Source organism: Gavialis gangeticus, unplaced genomic scaffold (assembly GCF_001723915.1).
Source record: "Gavialis gangeticus isolate Ggan-Ray unplaced genomic scaffold, GavGan_comp1, whole genome shotgun sequence".
Lineage (NCBI taxonomy): Eukaryota > Metazoa > Chordata > Crocodylia > Gavialidae > Gavialis > Gavialis gangeticus.
The window spans coordinates 26,074,082-26,089,955 of NW_017729022.1; the positions used below are offsets into that span (position 1 = coordinate 26,074,082).

At 41.1% G+C, this 15,874-nt stretch overlaps 1 protein-coding gene across 2 annotated transcripts in view; it reads left to right on the forward strand.

Moving 5' to 3' along the window:
- Positions 1-4,593: 4,593 nt before the first annotated feature.
- Positions 4,594-15,874, forward strand: part of RAP1B (RAP1B, member of RAS oncogene family) — a 46,026-nt gene continuing 34,745 nt past the window's right edge. The window contains exons 1-3 of one of the 2 annotated variants that reach the window (XM_019514704.1): positions 4,622-4,709; positions 7,228-7,381; positions 13,649-13,717. Coding sequence is in view for 1 of the 2 variants with exons in the window: in XM_019514703.1 (XP_019370248.1) it covers positions 4,653-4,709; positions 13,649-13,717 (126 nt within the window). In the remaining variant the exon portion in view is untranslated. Of the gene's footprint in view, positions 4,710-7,227; positions 7,382-13,648; positions 13,718-15,874 lie in introns of both variants that reach the window. The other variant, XM_019514703.1, reaches the window with a different exon arrangement.

A 15,874-nucleotide genomic window follows, 5' to 3' on the forward strand; every position in this document is an offset into this window, starting at 1 on the left:
TTCACTTATTTATTGCAGCTCTTAAAGTGCTTTTATGCCAACTAATTTAATGACTAAGCATTCAGTCAGTTTTCAGATAAAAACTGGGATTTTTTTAATACTAATTTCAGTGGCCTCACCTTCCTTCTTGAGGAGCTTTATGGTTCTGGAGCATTCCACTCTGAAGTACTAGCCCCGAAAGAATTTTGTTGCTGAAGTTTTTGGTCTGGGCTAGTATAGTAATTCCTACAGAAATAGTATTTTATCATAGCATTTGACTTGAAAAGATGACAAAACGTGGGCTTTCATAAGAGAATACATGTTGTATTCACTTAAACATTGCTGTCTGCATCTCTTGTTACTGCTATCTTATAAAGTAGTTAGGGGTGCACCAATAGAGATTTTTTGGGCAGATACAGATGGCTGATTTTTAACGAGCCATATCGGTCAATACTGATCCAATTCCAGTAAGCAGCCCGGTGGCTTGGAGACCAGTAAGTCTGTTGTGAGGGGAGGGAAGGGGTGTGTGTGTGGGAGGGGGGGGCGTGTAGTTTGCAGATTGATGCCCCTGAGGTGGGGGAGGAGCTGGGGCTGGACACAGCTGGGGTGGAGTGCAGGACGGAGCCGTGAGCAGCTTATTTGGGGGGTGGAGGGGAATGGCTCCTGCAACTGCATGCGCCCCGGGAGGATATGGGGGGCATGTGCCCCTGGATCTGCATGCAGGGCGGGGTGCCTCTGCAGGCTGGTGCATTTATCGGCACATGCATGGGGCACTTATCGGCCACATCAACCCGAAAAAGCCAATTGCTGATACTGTCAAATTTCCCTATATTAGTGCCGATCTGATAGGGGACCAATGTATCAGTGCACCTCTAAAAGTAGTTATCACACAAACTTTAGCACTGTAAAACTCGTTAATTACCCTAAGGAAAAGTTGTTTTCTTCTTAATTTGTTGTATAAAATTGTTGCAAACAGTTTTAAAAAGTGGGGATAATGCACTGCAAGTATAATTTAGTGTTTAATTGATCATTTCTAATGTAAGACAGACTGGAAATGAAGTATCATATTTACTCAAATACAAGCTGCATCTGATTTATAAGATTAAATTTGATCCCTGGAAGATGTCTAAACTTTCTATATAGATAATTTAATTATTTAGAGGTTTGTCTTAATTTTGCCCCCCATTCCACTACTACAGCAGGGAAAAATAAACCTGGGGGTCACGTAGCCCCTTTGCCACCTGCTTCCATCTGTAGCTTCTTCTCCTCCTCACTGTCAGACCCTGCTCTTTTGGTGCTTAGAAATGAGGAGCAAATGTGGGGGTGGGGAGAGGAAAGGCCTTGAAATAAACAGTTGCAGTCATTTGCATGTGGTACCCATAGATTTAGTTGATCCAGGATCGATGCATTTTAACTTTCTGAAAACTGCTGCAAGTTTTAGCATGGGTATTCCATAAACACAGTTTCAGGGAGTATTTTGGCACCTACTTGTATATAACACAAACTATGCATAATATTAGTCTAAAGCCAAAAGGCTTACGGTATACCATATAGTTAATTGTGCTGGGTCCCAGCAGAGTCAACAACATTTCAAGCCATGGTGACTGCATAGCTCAGTGTGCTGTTCAGTATGTGTGTACTCCAGATACCACCCTGCCCCCACGCACACAAAGGATCCATGTGATAATTAGCCGTCACTCATGACGAACTGGGTGTTCTTGTCACAAGTCTTGGGATCTGCAAATGAGGTGCAAGGCAACCTAGTCCAGTTCCACCTCATGGAGGGTGGACCACACCAATTCTATGCGACAGGCTGAGAAAGTGGGGATTCTAGGTGAACTATTTGGGGCCCCATTTGGTGATGTTCGCTAGACATTTAAGGCTGGTGAAGAAATGGAAATCATTGGAAATGGGAAGGAAAGGTGCAGCTCAGCTGTGGGAGTGAAGAGGAAGTCAAAAATTAGTATCTCACCATGACTTCAAAAGAGTCAGTGCTGAGGGGGACTGTGCTCAGTGAACACTAAGATATCCATGTTTCTTAATCTGATGGGTTGCCAGTTGGCATGTTTCTGCAATATGGGCCATGTATTTTATAGTCATGCTTAGTGTTGGCTGCATTTAATCAGCTTCATAGTTGGTTTCCATTACTGAACACATGGTGCTTTTAATTCAAAGATGGACTGTATTTATTGAGGTTTCTTTGTATATGAATGTAAGTTTGAGGGGCTTTTTTCCCTATGCTGACTGTGGGGGGTCGACTTGTATTTGAGTAATTACAGTGTGTTCGTTAGGGATGTTCTTTTGCATTAGACTCTCTGAATGTAAAAGTTCACGTATGGAAATCTTGAGCATTAATTCAGGTAAATGTATCATGGAGCTAAAAGCTATTCCTCTGTGTTGTCTGTTACTATATTTCTTTTGCCTTGTGTGCGTCCAGGGTTCAGTTTGAAATTTTGGATAAAAACATGCATACCTATGTGATAAGTGAATGTTTTACCATCTGAAATGATGATAATGTCTTGTAGCTGACTCTAGTATGAAGTTTTAGGGGAGGATGGAAAAAGAATGCAGAGCAAAGAGACATCAGTGCTACAAATACCTCTAATGCATGTACAGCAGAGAATATTAGGGTAGTGGTCCTTTATTTGATGAGCTTATTTAGATTATTTCAGATGTGGTATTATGATATTCCAGTGCTTCTTAGCAGCCGTTCCCTGAAAAATAGCATACTTTTGTCAGTGGGCTGACATGACAGTAGGCAGGATAAAAGGAAGGCCGGCCTCAGGATGCTTGCAAACTATTTAACTCAGGGATGGGCAAAAATGCAGCCCGCCAGGCCGTTCTATCCAGCCCGCGGGGCCCCTAAAAAATTTAGAAAATTAATAGTTATCTGCCCCTGGCTGCCTGTCATGCGGCCCTTCATGGCTTGCCAAAACTCAGTAAGTGGCCCTCCACCCAAAATAATTGGCCGCCCCTGATTTAACTGTTACAATCACCTACCCTGGAAATCTTCAAGAGGAGACTAGACAGTCACCTTGGTGGGGTCACTTGACCCCCAGTTGTGTTTCCTGCTTGGTGCAGGGGGCTGGACCCAATGAACTTCCAGAGTCCCTTCCGTCCTTACAATCTATGAATCTATGCAGTACGGCTGTGTGAAACTTCAGTCACTGATTCGATTCAGTAGAGATTTGGCCCGATTCAGTAGCCGAATCGAATCAAGAGACCCTTTAATTAAATCAGAACCCTTGTATTATCATGGGGGACTTGCATCCATAATAAAGATCTTGTATAGCCAGTAATAAAAAAAATTAATTTCTAAAATTATAGGTCACTTTGTAGTGCAGAAGGCTCAGCATCTTACACGAGGTAACTCTTTTAAGAACATTCTTTAAGAGGGGTCCATTGCTTGACTAAAAGCCATGATCATGAAAGAGAAAGCAAGAGATAGTATCTGAAAAGCAGCACCTCTTAAAAGAATTTAAGGGTCATTTGATTTGTCCACTCTGAACTCTGTTTGATCCTTGGATGCATATAGTGGGAAAAGTGGGTAGGAGTAGAGACTTTATCTTCTCCTACAACACTGGTGACACCAGCAATGAAATACTGCATCTAGTTGAGGTGTCAGCACTTTAACCAAGTTGTAGAAAAGTTGGGAAGGGTTCACAAGAGAACCACAGATGGAATGAACAGGAAGACCATTGCTGGAAGATGGTTTTGACTGGACATGTGGAAAAATGTCTGAGTCTCTGGACTCTGGAATAGATTCCCCCCCCCAGAAGTGGTGCAAGCACCTACTCGATACCTTTTAAGAAACACGTGGATGCTTATTTTCCTGGGGTGATCTGGCCCCCAGCTCACTTCCTGCCCCTTGGGTAGGGGGCTGGATCTGATGATCTTGTGAGGTCCCTTTTAGCCCTAATGTCTATGAAATCTATAAAGCAGTGGACAAAATGCGCTTAAACGAAAGATTTGATACCCTGGCTCAGTGGACTGTCCATTGGCAGGGAGCAGCTTGCTGATTACTTCCTTGCTTCTTCTCCCCACACACCCAGCTAAATGTTCCTGGTGCCAAACTGCTTAGTTGTGGATTGATTTTAGGATGACAAGTAGCAGAGCTGCTTTTACATAGTACTGGCAAAGATGAGGGAGGGAAATGGGCTGTGAGGTTGTGTCTAATTTTGTGGAGGGCGGCCTGGGGGCTGAAGATAAGTGGGCACAAGTCTTAAGGGAGCTGGAAGACTAGAAGTTGTTTAATGAAGCTTAGCACAGGACTCATTCACAAATATTCACTGAAAACTTCAGCACTGAGTGAGAAACAGTTCTTTTAAAAGATACCAGCTTACCTGTTCTGATGATGAAGAAAATATTCTGAAAGGTTCTTTTTTTACTATGTGGATAAGTGATAAACTGCATTATAGATACTAACCCTGAAAGTAACATTACAGAATAATAGTGGTTATTACTCACGTAGTGAGTGGTATCTATTCTGCAGTTAGTGGATATAAAATTAATGTTAAAAAGAGCTTTTTGTTGTTTGACAATTGGATAGGAATTAACTGCTAACATAAAGACACTGTAAAATAAAGATGTAAATTAATGTTTCTGTAGTACAGGATTGATAAGTAATTTATTGTGTATTTTAGGTATCAAGGAGGTAAGCCAACACTTCCATCATGCGTGAATACAAGCTAGTGGTTCTTGGTTCAGGAGGTGTTGGAAAGTCTGCTCTGGTAAGTAGTATTTCTTTAACTGCTATAAGTAATTTTTGTCTTTTAGAGGGCATGCTGCTTATAAGTTCTTTTTAGTAAGCAGGTAGATGTACGTTCATAAACATACTGTGACTTGTGAGTATATATTGCTAGATAGTCACTTAACTCAATGTTCATCTCTGCCTCCGGTGGTTTGTGCACAGACATTCATCAGCTGTAACTACTTTTGTGCAAGAAAGTATGCTTATTCAATTTCTGGAAATCAGACCCTTGGTATTAAAAAGAGTGCTTAAGTTTAAAATGTTAACAACAACTCAGTCTTCTGTATGGTCTCAGCTTGAAGCTTAAAATTGGAATCTGAGATATGTTTGACTTCATCCATCTGTTTTTTGCTAATAATACCTAGCCCTTGTACAGTTCTCTTATGTTGTAAATCTGTTTTGCAATTGAAGCCAAGTATCATTATCCTTTCACAGATGAGAAATTTTGGCTACTAAGGTGAAATGATTTGCTTAGCTCAAAGGGTCAGAGAGCTGTAAATATAAATAGAACCAGGACTTAGATTCTGAGTCCAGTCAGTGCCGTGCCTGGATAAACCTGCCAGCTAGTTAGACAATGGTATCTTTTGTTCATACCCTAATATTTCCTTGTTTCTGTTCACCAGCATAGTGGTGATATATAATGACCACTTGTCCCTGTTGAACCTCATGAGATTTCTTTTTGGTCCAATCCTCCAATTTGTCTAGGTCTCTCTGAATCCTAGCCCTGTCCTTTAGTATACTCTGTATCCAAAAAAGTCTACCAACCCCCTCTATTTTATGAAGAAAAACTAGATATAGCAAACAGGTTTTAGTTGGGAGAGAGCTACCCATCTGAAATTTCACAGGAGAATAAGAAACAGTTGAAGGAAATGCATCAAGGTAGGCCAGATGGTTACAAGAACATAATTAATAGGTGGCCTAGTCCCTATCTGGTAGGGCTCCAGAATCATTTGGCTGCCCAGTAAGTTGGATCTTCTGGCCCTAGGCATCTGAAATGCTATAGAACAGTGGTTCTCAACTTTATTTCGTACCAGGACCACTTGTAAACATCAGTGGCCTGTCCCAACCCAGTAAATAGTTTAAATAGAAAACAGCCCCCTGCCCCTGCTGGTGCCTCTCACTCTTGACCCACTGCCTGCTACCCCTAAGCCCAAGCCCCCCAGTGTGTGGGGAATGGGGGGCCCCAAGCAGCCTTGTAGGCTGGAACTCTGCCAACCTGCAAGGGAAAACCCATGGTTTTGCATGGGTTTTTTTCTCCTTTAAAAGAGAACTAATTTTTAAAGTGTGTTGATCCATTTTTAAAGTTTGTTTGTGACCCTTTCATGTATTCTTGTGACCCACGAGTTGAAAAACACTGCCATAGAGGATGCATGGATTCTGCAGTACTTTGTCCTTTGGGTAGTGCTCTTCAGCCAAAGAACAGGAATAATGCCTCGTGCTCTCGTGGACTGCATTTTAGTTCTTTAAAATGTACATAATAATTTCCTTTTATAGGGAACCATAGAAGTTCCAAGCACAGCAGAGGATCTCATCCCACTGCTAGAGTAAACTGTCAGAATAGCTTGAAGGAAGGCAAATGACTCAGGAATGCTCTCCATCCTTAGATGCAGGGAGTTTTACTGTAGTGTTCAGTCGCTGGAAACCTGCCCCCACCTCTAGGAACTGTTTTTCCCTACCTTTTGATGTGGGCTGCTAGTATACAACAAACAGGCATTGGACATTTCTCAAAGCTATCTACTACACTTCTAAATCTTGATTTACCCTCTTCCCATTCCTCTTCAGGGATCCTTTGCATAAGAGCCTGTTGTGAACAGGTGTGGCCTTGATGCTTTGTCTAGGACCCATAGTAGTAGCACCTAAGGAAATATTAAGAGTTGCCAACTCTTCTCTCTCACTACTTTTATAATTGAAGGACTTGGCCTCATTTAGGTAATGCTTCTATTGTCTCATCTTTTAAGACAAAAAGCAAGTTATGCCACTTTACAGGATACAAATTTCCATCTAGTAAACAATATGACCCACAGGAAATACCAGAAGCTTATCATAGAACCAGCTAGTACCAGTAGAAAATACTGATTCCTGAGCTTTGGATTGCATCAGGAATCTTTAAAGTGCCTAGCAGTAGTGGAAATCTCAGAAGGGAAGTTATTCATGTCAGCGATTATGTGGAGGGCTTATCAAATGCAGATCCCAGCAGAAGATCATGGGAGCCTAGATTGTTCTCTCACTGTTGATTCAGCTATGTTTTATGCTGTTATGACAAGGAGCTCCTGAAAGCCTTGAGAGTCCAGGTCATAGTGTGTACCTCTTCAAACCTAGGTCTGTTGTGCTTTTTTTTTTCTTCTTTCAGTTGCTATTCGTTGATTAGAAGCCAAACATACTCTGATGGTGTGTGCATTTCTGAGGTTACTAAGCCATATATTTGTGTGTATGAACACAATGCTTATCAACTTTTGTTTGACTTCTTCATCTTTTGTTTTGGTTGTCCTATTCTCCAGTAAAATTCCAAATGAACAAGGTGATAATTCCACTTCCAGACTGCAGGATGTGTTTGGAGGTGTACCATTGCTTACTCAGCCATGAATTTTTTTTAATCATGGATGCATCGGGGCCAGATTGGGGAGCCAACTTGGGCAAACCTACAGATACCAGGTACCTTGTCCTCAGATGTTATGGGCATCCACACTTAGACTAGCATGTATGACTTAATTGCCTGTTGTTCAAAACTCGAAAGTGTGGATCCTGATGGGCATTATCACACAATGCACTATGTAAGCTGACAGAAAGGAATGCATCCATCTTCTATTTTGGAAGCTATCAATCTTCTGTTTTGGAAGCTATCAAACTCTGAACATGGAACAGCCTGGATGGCTCTCAAGAGTGGTGAATAAGTTCACATTTTCTGAGCAGATAACTTCCAGTTTTTCTAACTTGCAAGCAGTTACTGCAGAGGTGTATCCCAAGCAGTTTTCCTGTGAAGGAGCCCTCTGATAGACTTGTTTATTATCAGTGTCAGCACCAGCACCATGTGGCAGAATTCTTGATCCTCAGCTCACATCCTATCTGGAACATATTTTGAAAATTTTGTCTTTGCCTCCTGATGTCCAGAAGGATATAAAATATAAAGGAGACAAACCCACAAATCCTCATAACTCTCAACTGGCAAGACAGTTTTGGCTGATCAACCTGAAACATATATTCAACTTCCTGAGTTGAATTCATCTGATTCTGACCTTGCAGCACTATTGACGTACATACAAAGCGTGACAATTTTCACCCAATCTGGCCACAGAAAGCAGTTTATAGTTGTGGCCAAACGGAAGTGTGTGGTTGGAGACCACTTAAAAGTGGCTGACTGGGTGAAAATCTGAACCCTCATTGCATAAGGGTTCAGATGAAAACGTTTCAAAACACAACATCTTCTGTAATTTGTGTCTGCGCTGTCTGCCAGCCTTGGAGCTGTTTGCAGAATGGGAGGGGAGAAAGGGAGCTGAGGCAGTTCAGTTTGGGGCTTCTTTGGCCCTCACTGGAGGGTGGGGTGGGTGAACTGGAGCTCTCCCCCTTTCCCTCTCTGAGGTGTAAGGTCTCCAGTTCTCCCAGCCCACTCTCCAGCACTGGTGGGGAACCCCTAGAACAAGCTCCCTCAGTTCCCTTTTTCTCCCTCCAATTCTGAAAACAGCTCTGGCTGGCAGGGTGGAGGGGCTGTTGCTAGGGAAAACCAGCTACAGGCTGGCAGCCAGCAGCTAGATTCCCCTCCCCCCTGGAACCAATAGTGAACTTCTGTTTGGTCCAGGAGCTTGTTGTAACTCAGTGTTTCCTGCAAAGCATTCTGAGTTACAGCAGGGAGTCTGCACACACTGCTGCTGGATGTGATGTGGTTAGTGACGATTGAGGGAGCATACAGGGACTGCTTCCTCCAGGTCCAAAAATTCCTCTTGCAGGGTAAAAGAAAAGCAAACAAGAATTATCCAACTAAATGGAAGACGTTCTTTAATATGTGCAAACCAGCATGGTATGTACTGAAGATCCTTCCTATTGCTTGGAATAGACTGCCTTTTCAATTGGCTTTAAGGTCTGCCTGGCAGCTCAGCTTGAATTCTGCCCGTGCAGTCAAGTTTGATCTTTTCTTGCTTAACAGTAGAATATCCTTGCTTAACCCTCAAACAAATGTTTATCCTACCTACTCTTGCTAGGGACCTCCAGCAGTCCTCAAGTTGATTTTGGAATGGCTGATTTTTATTTTTATTTATGGTTTCCACTTTGGTCAGAAGTGACCAAGCTTCAACCACTGACGCTTGAATTTTTCTATGTGACATTCTGTAGGGACCATTTGGTAGTGAAGTGTCACTTAAAAAGTCTCAATCCCAGGTGGTGGTCTTAAGCTGTGATTAGATTGAATCAATCTACCCAAAACTGCAGTCTTCAAAAGATGAAAGCTAGATTGAGACCCTCGCACTGGGGGGGCACGGCGGTGCATGCGTGTGGAAAATCTCCAAATGGATCGCACTTGTTATCCAGTATTTCTCTCCTCACTGGCCTTGGAATAATGTAGAATGAGCTACAGTATTTTGCCTGCTTCAGGAATGGGCTAATACTGGATATCTTCAACAGTGTGGAATAACTCACTGATATGTTGACCTCTACACTTTGGACTTAGGAATAGGTGTGAAGCTAGGTTTAGGAGTGTGTCCTATAGTCACTGCTGATGAAACCTGTTTTTCTCATCTTCACAGACTACTGTGTGTTTAAAATCAATATACTTCAAAGTAAACTTTTATTTGCTTTGCAGTGTAGTTGATATGAATCTTTACATTAATATTTTTGGAGTCTTTGGCGAGTTTGGATCTTTTTTGAATTGGAAAGAAACAAGGAGGGTTGTGATCACTTAGAATCACAAGTAGTAACAAACGGCACGTCTGCACGTTCATTAATACACTTTAGATAATACTCATTAAATCTAGTACCTCTATTGGGGGGGTACTAGAAGAAGGTACGTTAGCCTATTTTAATGTGCATTAGCTAAAGAGCATGTTTTTGTTGTCATGCTTTAATGCATATTAAAATAGGTTAATGCACATTAAAGCGCATGTGTGGACACAACCGAAGTAGATGTGTAACCCCAGTGGATGCTGCAGTTAAAAATAGTGCAGTCTCGTGCAGAATAGGTAGTGCAGCTGCTGTGGGATAGACATATCTTGGAGAACCTTAGTTACTGAGTATATCATAGTCTGGGTGGTGAGGATCTTACTGCAGAAGCTGTTGTTGACAGGACAGCATCTTCGGCTGTCACAGAATGGTGCTACAATTTTTATACTTAAATAAACCTTGTTCATGGCTGTCAAGCTAAATTAGGAAGTCTGTGTTGAGAGTAGCCTCGTCCTGAGGTTATAGGCAACTTGGACAACAGTTGTAAGAAGATTGAATTAACCTGTTCATTTCAGGATTGTTGGCTGAAATGTAAAGAAGAGTAACATTTTTAGTATAAATTTTAATTGGTCTCTTTCCAAGCTGATCTATTGTATCACTTTATTTGAAACTTCTAGATAAGCACATTCATCCTTGATTCAATGATGTTTCAGCTGTGCCAAGCTGCCAGAGCTTAGAGAAACTTCTATAATAAAATTGCACATTACCAGTAGAAATTTGCAGTATGTTAATGACATTAATAGTATAGTTCTAGAAAATGTGTTGGGGTGGGTGGCTACTTACTGATTCTATTTAATTATTTTCATATCTAATAGAATTTTCAGTCTCTTGTGCCAGTGTGCCACCGAATTTAGGTCCAAAGTCCCCTTGGATCTCAAGCCTAGAAAGTGCAGCAGCAACGTGCATTAAGAGCAGATTGGGAAAGTTGTAGCATGAATGTAGACGGAGACACACTTATTCAGGAAATCCTATATAAAAACATGAAATTAACTTCTGAGTGGAGAGGAAAGTTGGGGAGAAACTGAGGACTGACGGGGTGAAAGAAGGCTGTTTTTGGCAGTTTTACATAATTTTGAGGGGTAAGTGGTGACACGATGGCTGATTTGCATGTTTTAAATCAAACTTAAAACTGGTGATTTAGATCATTAGTTTTGATTACCGTCATGCCAGTGACTTGCCGATCTCTCCCTTGATAAGCTATTCCCTTGCAACTCAGTCCTGCATTATGTCTTATCTTTGTTTCCTGTGATAAACTCAACACATTGCATATCGTTTAGATCAGTGGTTCTCAAACTTTTTTTGTACCACCACTCATTTGTAAACATTGGCCAGTCCTGCCCCATAACCCCCATGTGTGGGGCAGAAGGTGGATGTCTGGGGCTGGAGGGAGGTGGGGTGGGGGGGGCAGTGTAGGGGATATGGGAAGGGAGCCCAAGCAGCCACTTGCAGGCTGGAACTATAGCAGCCACAGTTTCCCATGTTTTTCTCTTTTAAACGAGAATCCATTGTAAAGTTGTTTTTGCAACCATATATACTTGCGACCCATGGGTTGAGAAATGCTGGTTTAGATTACAGACTAAATTCACTTGAGCAAAGGATGATCTTACTTGAGCAATGCCTAGTGTGATAGGCCTACATTTATGTGTAGGGGCCCTAAGCTTAATGCAAGAACACTAACTCAAAACTGACACTAGGCAATGTTTTATTTGTTCCTAAATTTGTCAGCCTCCTAGAAAGCTTATTTCCCATTGGACAAACCTAGGGTGACTCTAGAATATCAACCTGTATAACACTTGCTAATGGTTTGTGGACAGCGGTTTGTACCATTTTGTTGTCTCCTGCATTTAACTTGTATTTAAAGGGCTTGTGTAAATGCATTTAACTTCCTATGCAAGCAACCTGTACAGTTGTAACAAATGTTACATGACTGTGAATGAGAGGGAAGGTGTCCAGGGAAGTCTGATAAAATACTGTCCAGGCTCTGGAAGAGTTTGGAGTAGTGTTGTACCTGCAATGGTTTAGAGAATATGTGAGGCAAGATTTGCTGTGTAATACAATTACAACCTCATTTATAACAAACCCTAATGGGAACAGAAAAAAAGATTGTTGAAAGATGGTGTTTGCTATAATAAAGTCACTTGGTTTGCAATGTGGTTTTTTTTTAAAAATGAGGTTGCACTGAATCTGTCTTATTTAGATGCAACTTTATAGTCAGCAGAGATATGAAGATAAGATTTTGGGCACATCCAACATGTCTTCCAACTACAGATACACGTTAATAACAAGATATTGTAAAATAGATCTTGCATCATGGAAAACCTTGGTAACCCTGACCTATAATTCAGAGTTCCTGTGCATGCTGGGAAAGTATTCTGGGTTTCAGAATTTCCAGGTTTTCAGTACTCACTTCAGCTTAGGTCAAAAGCCTGCAGGACCCGAACAAAACCTGTTTTTATAAGAAAAAGATATTATTAGGCAAACTTTCTGCTAAGGCTATTTTAGTTGGCTTAACAGAGCAGGAGTTCTGTAGTTCCTGCCATAAGCTAGTTGTAGGGGGGATACATGGGGGGGGACATGCCCCCCCGAGATTAACTGCCACTGGTGTCTGCAGGTGGTCACCTCCCGCCACCCGTCCCTCCTTGCCGCTGCCAGCGTCTGCAGGTGGTCCCTGCTCCCCACTGCTGCCTACAAATGGTGCGCCCCAGTCTCAGGAGGCACCAGTCATTCATGGTTCCTGTACGCTGATACTAGATCCATGATTCTCACTCAGAGTGCCACACAACATTAGCACTGTTAGGTGTGCAGACACCTACACAATTCACAGGATAAACCCAACGATTTCAAAAAGGAATCCATAGGGCCAAAGACATGCTGACCCGGACTGTGGGCCATGTGTGGCCCTGGAGAGTTAACTTGTGGCCCCCCAGGTTCCTGGTCTGCATGGTGCTCCCCACATTGCTTTCTTGCTACTGCCAAAATCTCCAAGATCCCTTCCCCCCCTCCTTCCTACTTCTGCTTCCTGCCTCCACCCCTAGGGGCAGGGCAGTTCATACCAGGTGGGGGGGCTAAAAGAACCTGAAACTGGGGGCCCTAGTGGTGCCTGGGGGGTATTGGTGCAGTGCAGCAGGATTCGCCCACTGTGCGTTGGAGGAATGGGACCATATGTTGCAGCCCATAACCACTCAGAAGTTGTATGGCCTGTCCCTATTTTCCATAGTCAAAAAAATGAGTGAAAGTTTCAGACCTGGCATTTTCTGAGGGGTGCCTTGAATCTAATGAGGTTGAGAACCACTGTGTTAGACCCATAGAGGCTCAGCAGGCATGCAGAAAGATTAGATTATGCAGCATGGATCCGTTTTGAATGGTCTTTCGTAAGCTGCTTGAATTTTGCCCTGATACGTTGTGTCTTTGCAGCAGAACATCCTGTTGCAAAAAGAGGAAGAGGGCTTGGCTTAAATAGTTCAGAAGTCTAAAAAAGACTGGCAGTTAGTCCAGGCTGCATGTTTTAGATTTGTATTCAGAAAAATCAGCTATTGACAAGTCAGTAATCTGAATTTTGGGTTAAAGGGTGCATAACAAAATATATAACACTTATTTATTAAATTTTGTTTCTGATTTTTTTTTATTAAGATTTTGTCCAGTGTACTTAAATAATGATTTCTTAGTGACTTCAGTGCTTGCAATACTATGAACACAAATTTTGCTTTTAAACAATTATCCAAACTATCTTGGGACATACATAAAATATAAATGTGTCTGAGATAACCATGCCTATAGACTTTTATTTTCTTTAATAATCATGGGGAGGGAATTCTTTTGTACAACTTTTTTATAGCAGTTCAGAAATATTACCCAAATATTCATGTGCCTACAATAAAAACAAATATACTGTTGGTGGTTTTTATGTAGACCTGGAAAGATGCTTTGTGTTTAAGATGTTTCATATACGTGCCCAAGAAAAGTTTGTTTATGGAAACACTCTTTTTGTTACAGACCGTACAGTTTGTTCAAGGAATATTTGTTGAAAAATACGATCCAACGATAGAAGACTCTTACAGAAAGGTATGTGCTATAGATGCACAATAATACTATATTAAAATGTTGAAATGAACAAGTTAATAGATTTTGACAATCAAAATACAGATGACAAGCAAGGCGTTCATAGCACATCCATGTCAAGTCCAGGAAGTGCAAGTCTTTTAGGTCACTACCTCTGGCGCTCAAACATATCGGTATGCTCTGTGCTGGTGACCTCCTTTTGAAGAGCCTGCCTAAAAGGATAACTCCAATTTTTAAAATCCTGTGGTGAAAACTTTAAAAGTGTTGCTGGCTAGCAAACTAAATTAACTTGCTGTGCATTACAGGGATGCATTGATTGTAGTAGTGTGTTTCTGATGCAGTAAACCTGGAATGGTGGTAAATATTTTAGGTCAGCAGCTCCCAAACTGACAGATTGTGCACCACCAATTGAAAATGATACAACATTAAGTACTATCAGCAAATTTTTTAGTTCAACCTTAAGTACCATCAGCAAATTTGTCATATCAAGTAATTATAAAAGTCTGTTACCACGTACCATTGATAGGTTGTCTGTGTACCACAGATTGGGAACCACTGTTTTAGATGATTTCTCTTGAGTTTAGTTGTTTTAGGGTTGAATTGCCCTGTTCCCAGCAGATAGTAAGCATATAGACATTTAAGCAGTTTGTGGTCTTAAAATAAAGAAAAGTTGCTCTGCTAGAAATAGCTAGCTTTGCAGAGCAATGAAATGGCTGTTCTAGAGAGTTGTCTAGCACCATGTGTAACACCTGTCTGCAGCCTGGAGGTGCAGGGCCAGTCTAACCCTTGCCTGCTTTCATCTTGACCCTCCACATCCTCCTATATCATCTAGAGTGCTTCTCTGTCAGCAAGGTGACTGCTGCAGAGAAGGATCATTGAAAAGCAAAAGGGTAATCCTGCATTTTGTGGCTTTACTTGATTACCATTGACTGGAGTCACTGCAGTTGTGCTGCTTTCTGGGCATACAAAACTTGATTTGGAACTGAAATTAACATACAAGAAACGGGAAAGAAAAATTGACACAGCAACATGCTGATTAAAATATGTTCTACAAATAGGGACAGGAATTTTGAGCCAGAGATTGGTTTGTCCCCTATACTATACTACACCAAAATGAAGGCAGACATTACAAATATGGCAAAACATTTTCTGTATAGTATGGTTTTCATCATTTGGGAGGTCATCTTAAGACATGTGACATCTTCCAAATCAACTTTCAAACAAGATTAGAACCCCTAGCTGTTTTATGAGATATGTAAAAGTCAGGTGGGTTCAGGGAACAAAATCATATTGTTTTTTGTTTTTTAATGAGGTTTTTCAGCAAGGTATTTATAATGACAAATCCATCTGTCTCACTCGGTGCGGGTCTTGACTGACTAAGGAAATTCCTTAATTTTCTTGTTCCCTGAATTGACCTGATTCTTGAATTGATAGTAGAGGGAGAAAACCGGTATTGAGTGATAGCATTTTTAGCCATCTTCATGGCTTGTATGTTAGAAAATATTTTGGCTTCTTAACTTGATATAACTTTCACCAAATATTTTCAACCTATGATTTGCTTTATTTATAAAATCTGTTTCTTTAAAACTTTAATTCAGTGATTACATATCTGATTTATTTAGGCATACTGTTGGGTTGAAATTTCAAGCTTGAAATTCATTCCCAAAGATACCTTCATAAAGGAAACTAATACTACTTAACAGCTTCCCTGTACAGGTAGTTTGAAGTGAATATTTCTTGCTGATAGGATTTAATTGTTCTCAGAATCAGAAGAATGTAAAAGGAGCAAAGGACATGAAAACCTAATATTCATTGTCCTTCTACAATCTTAGGCTCACTTCTGAATAAATTTGTGTTGCTTATACACATGCAAAAAATTCTGCTGTAGGTATGAATTTGCAGAGCAAGGCTGTCGGTCCTCAGTTGGCAAACCAACAGATGAAATGAACTGATATGGCTAGGAAAAACACAGATTAGGTTATCAGTCTGCTTATAAGCTTGTATATATGTTATCTTTTCTTCTGTCCCCTTGTTGATCTAAATTGCTCTTCTAATGATTGCAGGGATGCTATTCTGGCTCTAGCTTTTGAATATTTTTTCCCCTAAAATATTGAGTACAGGCATACCTCGGAGATGTTGCGGGTTTGGTTCCAGACCACC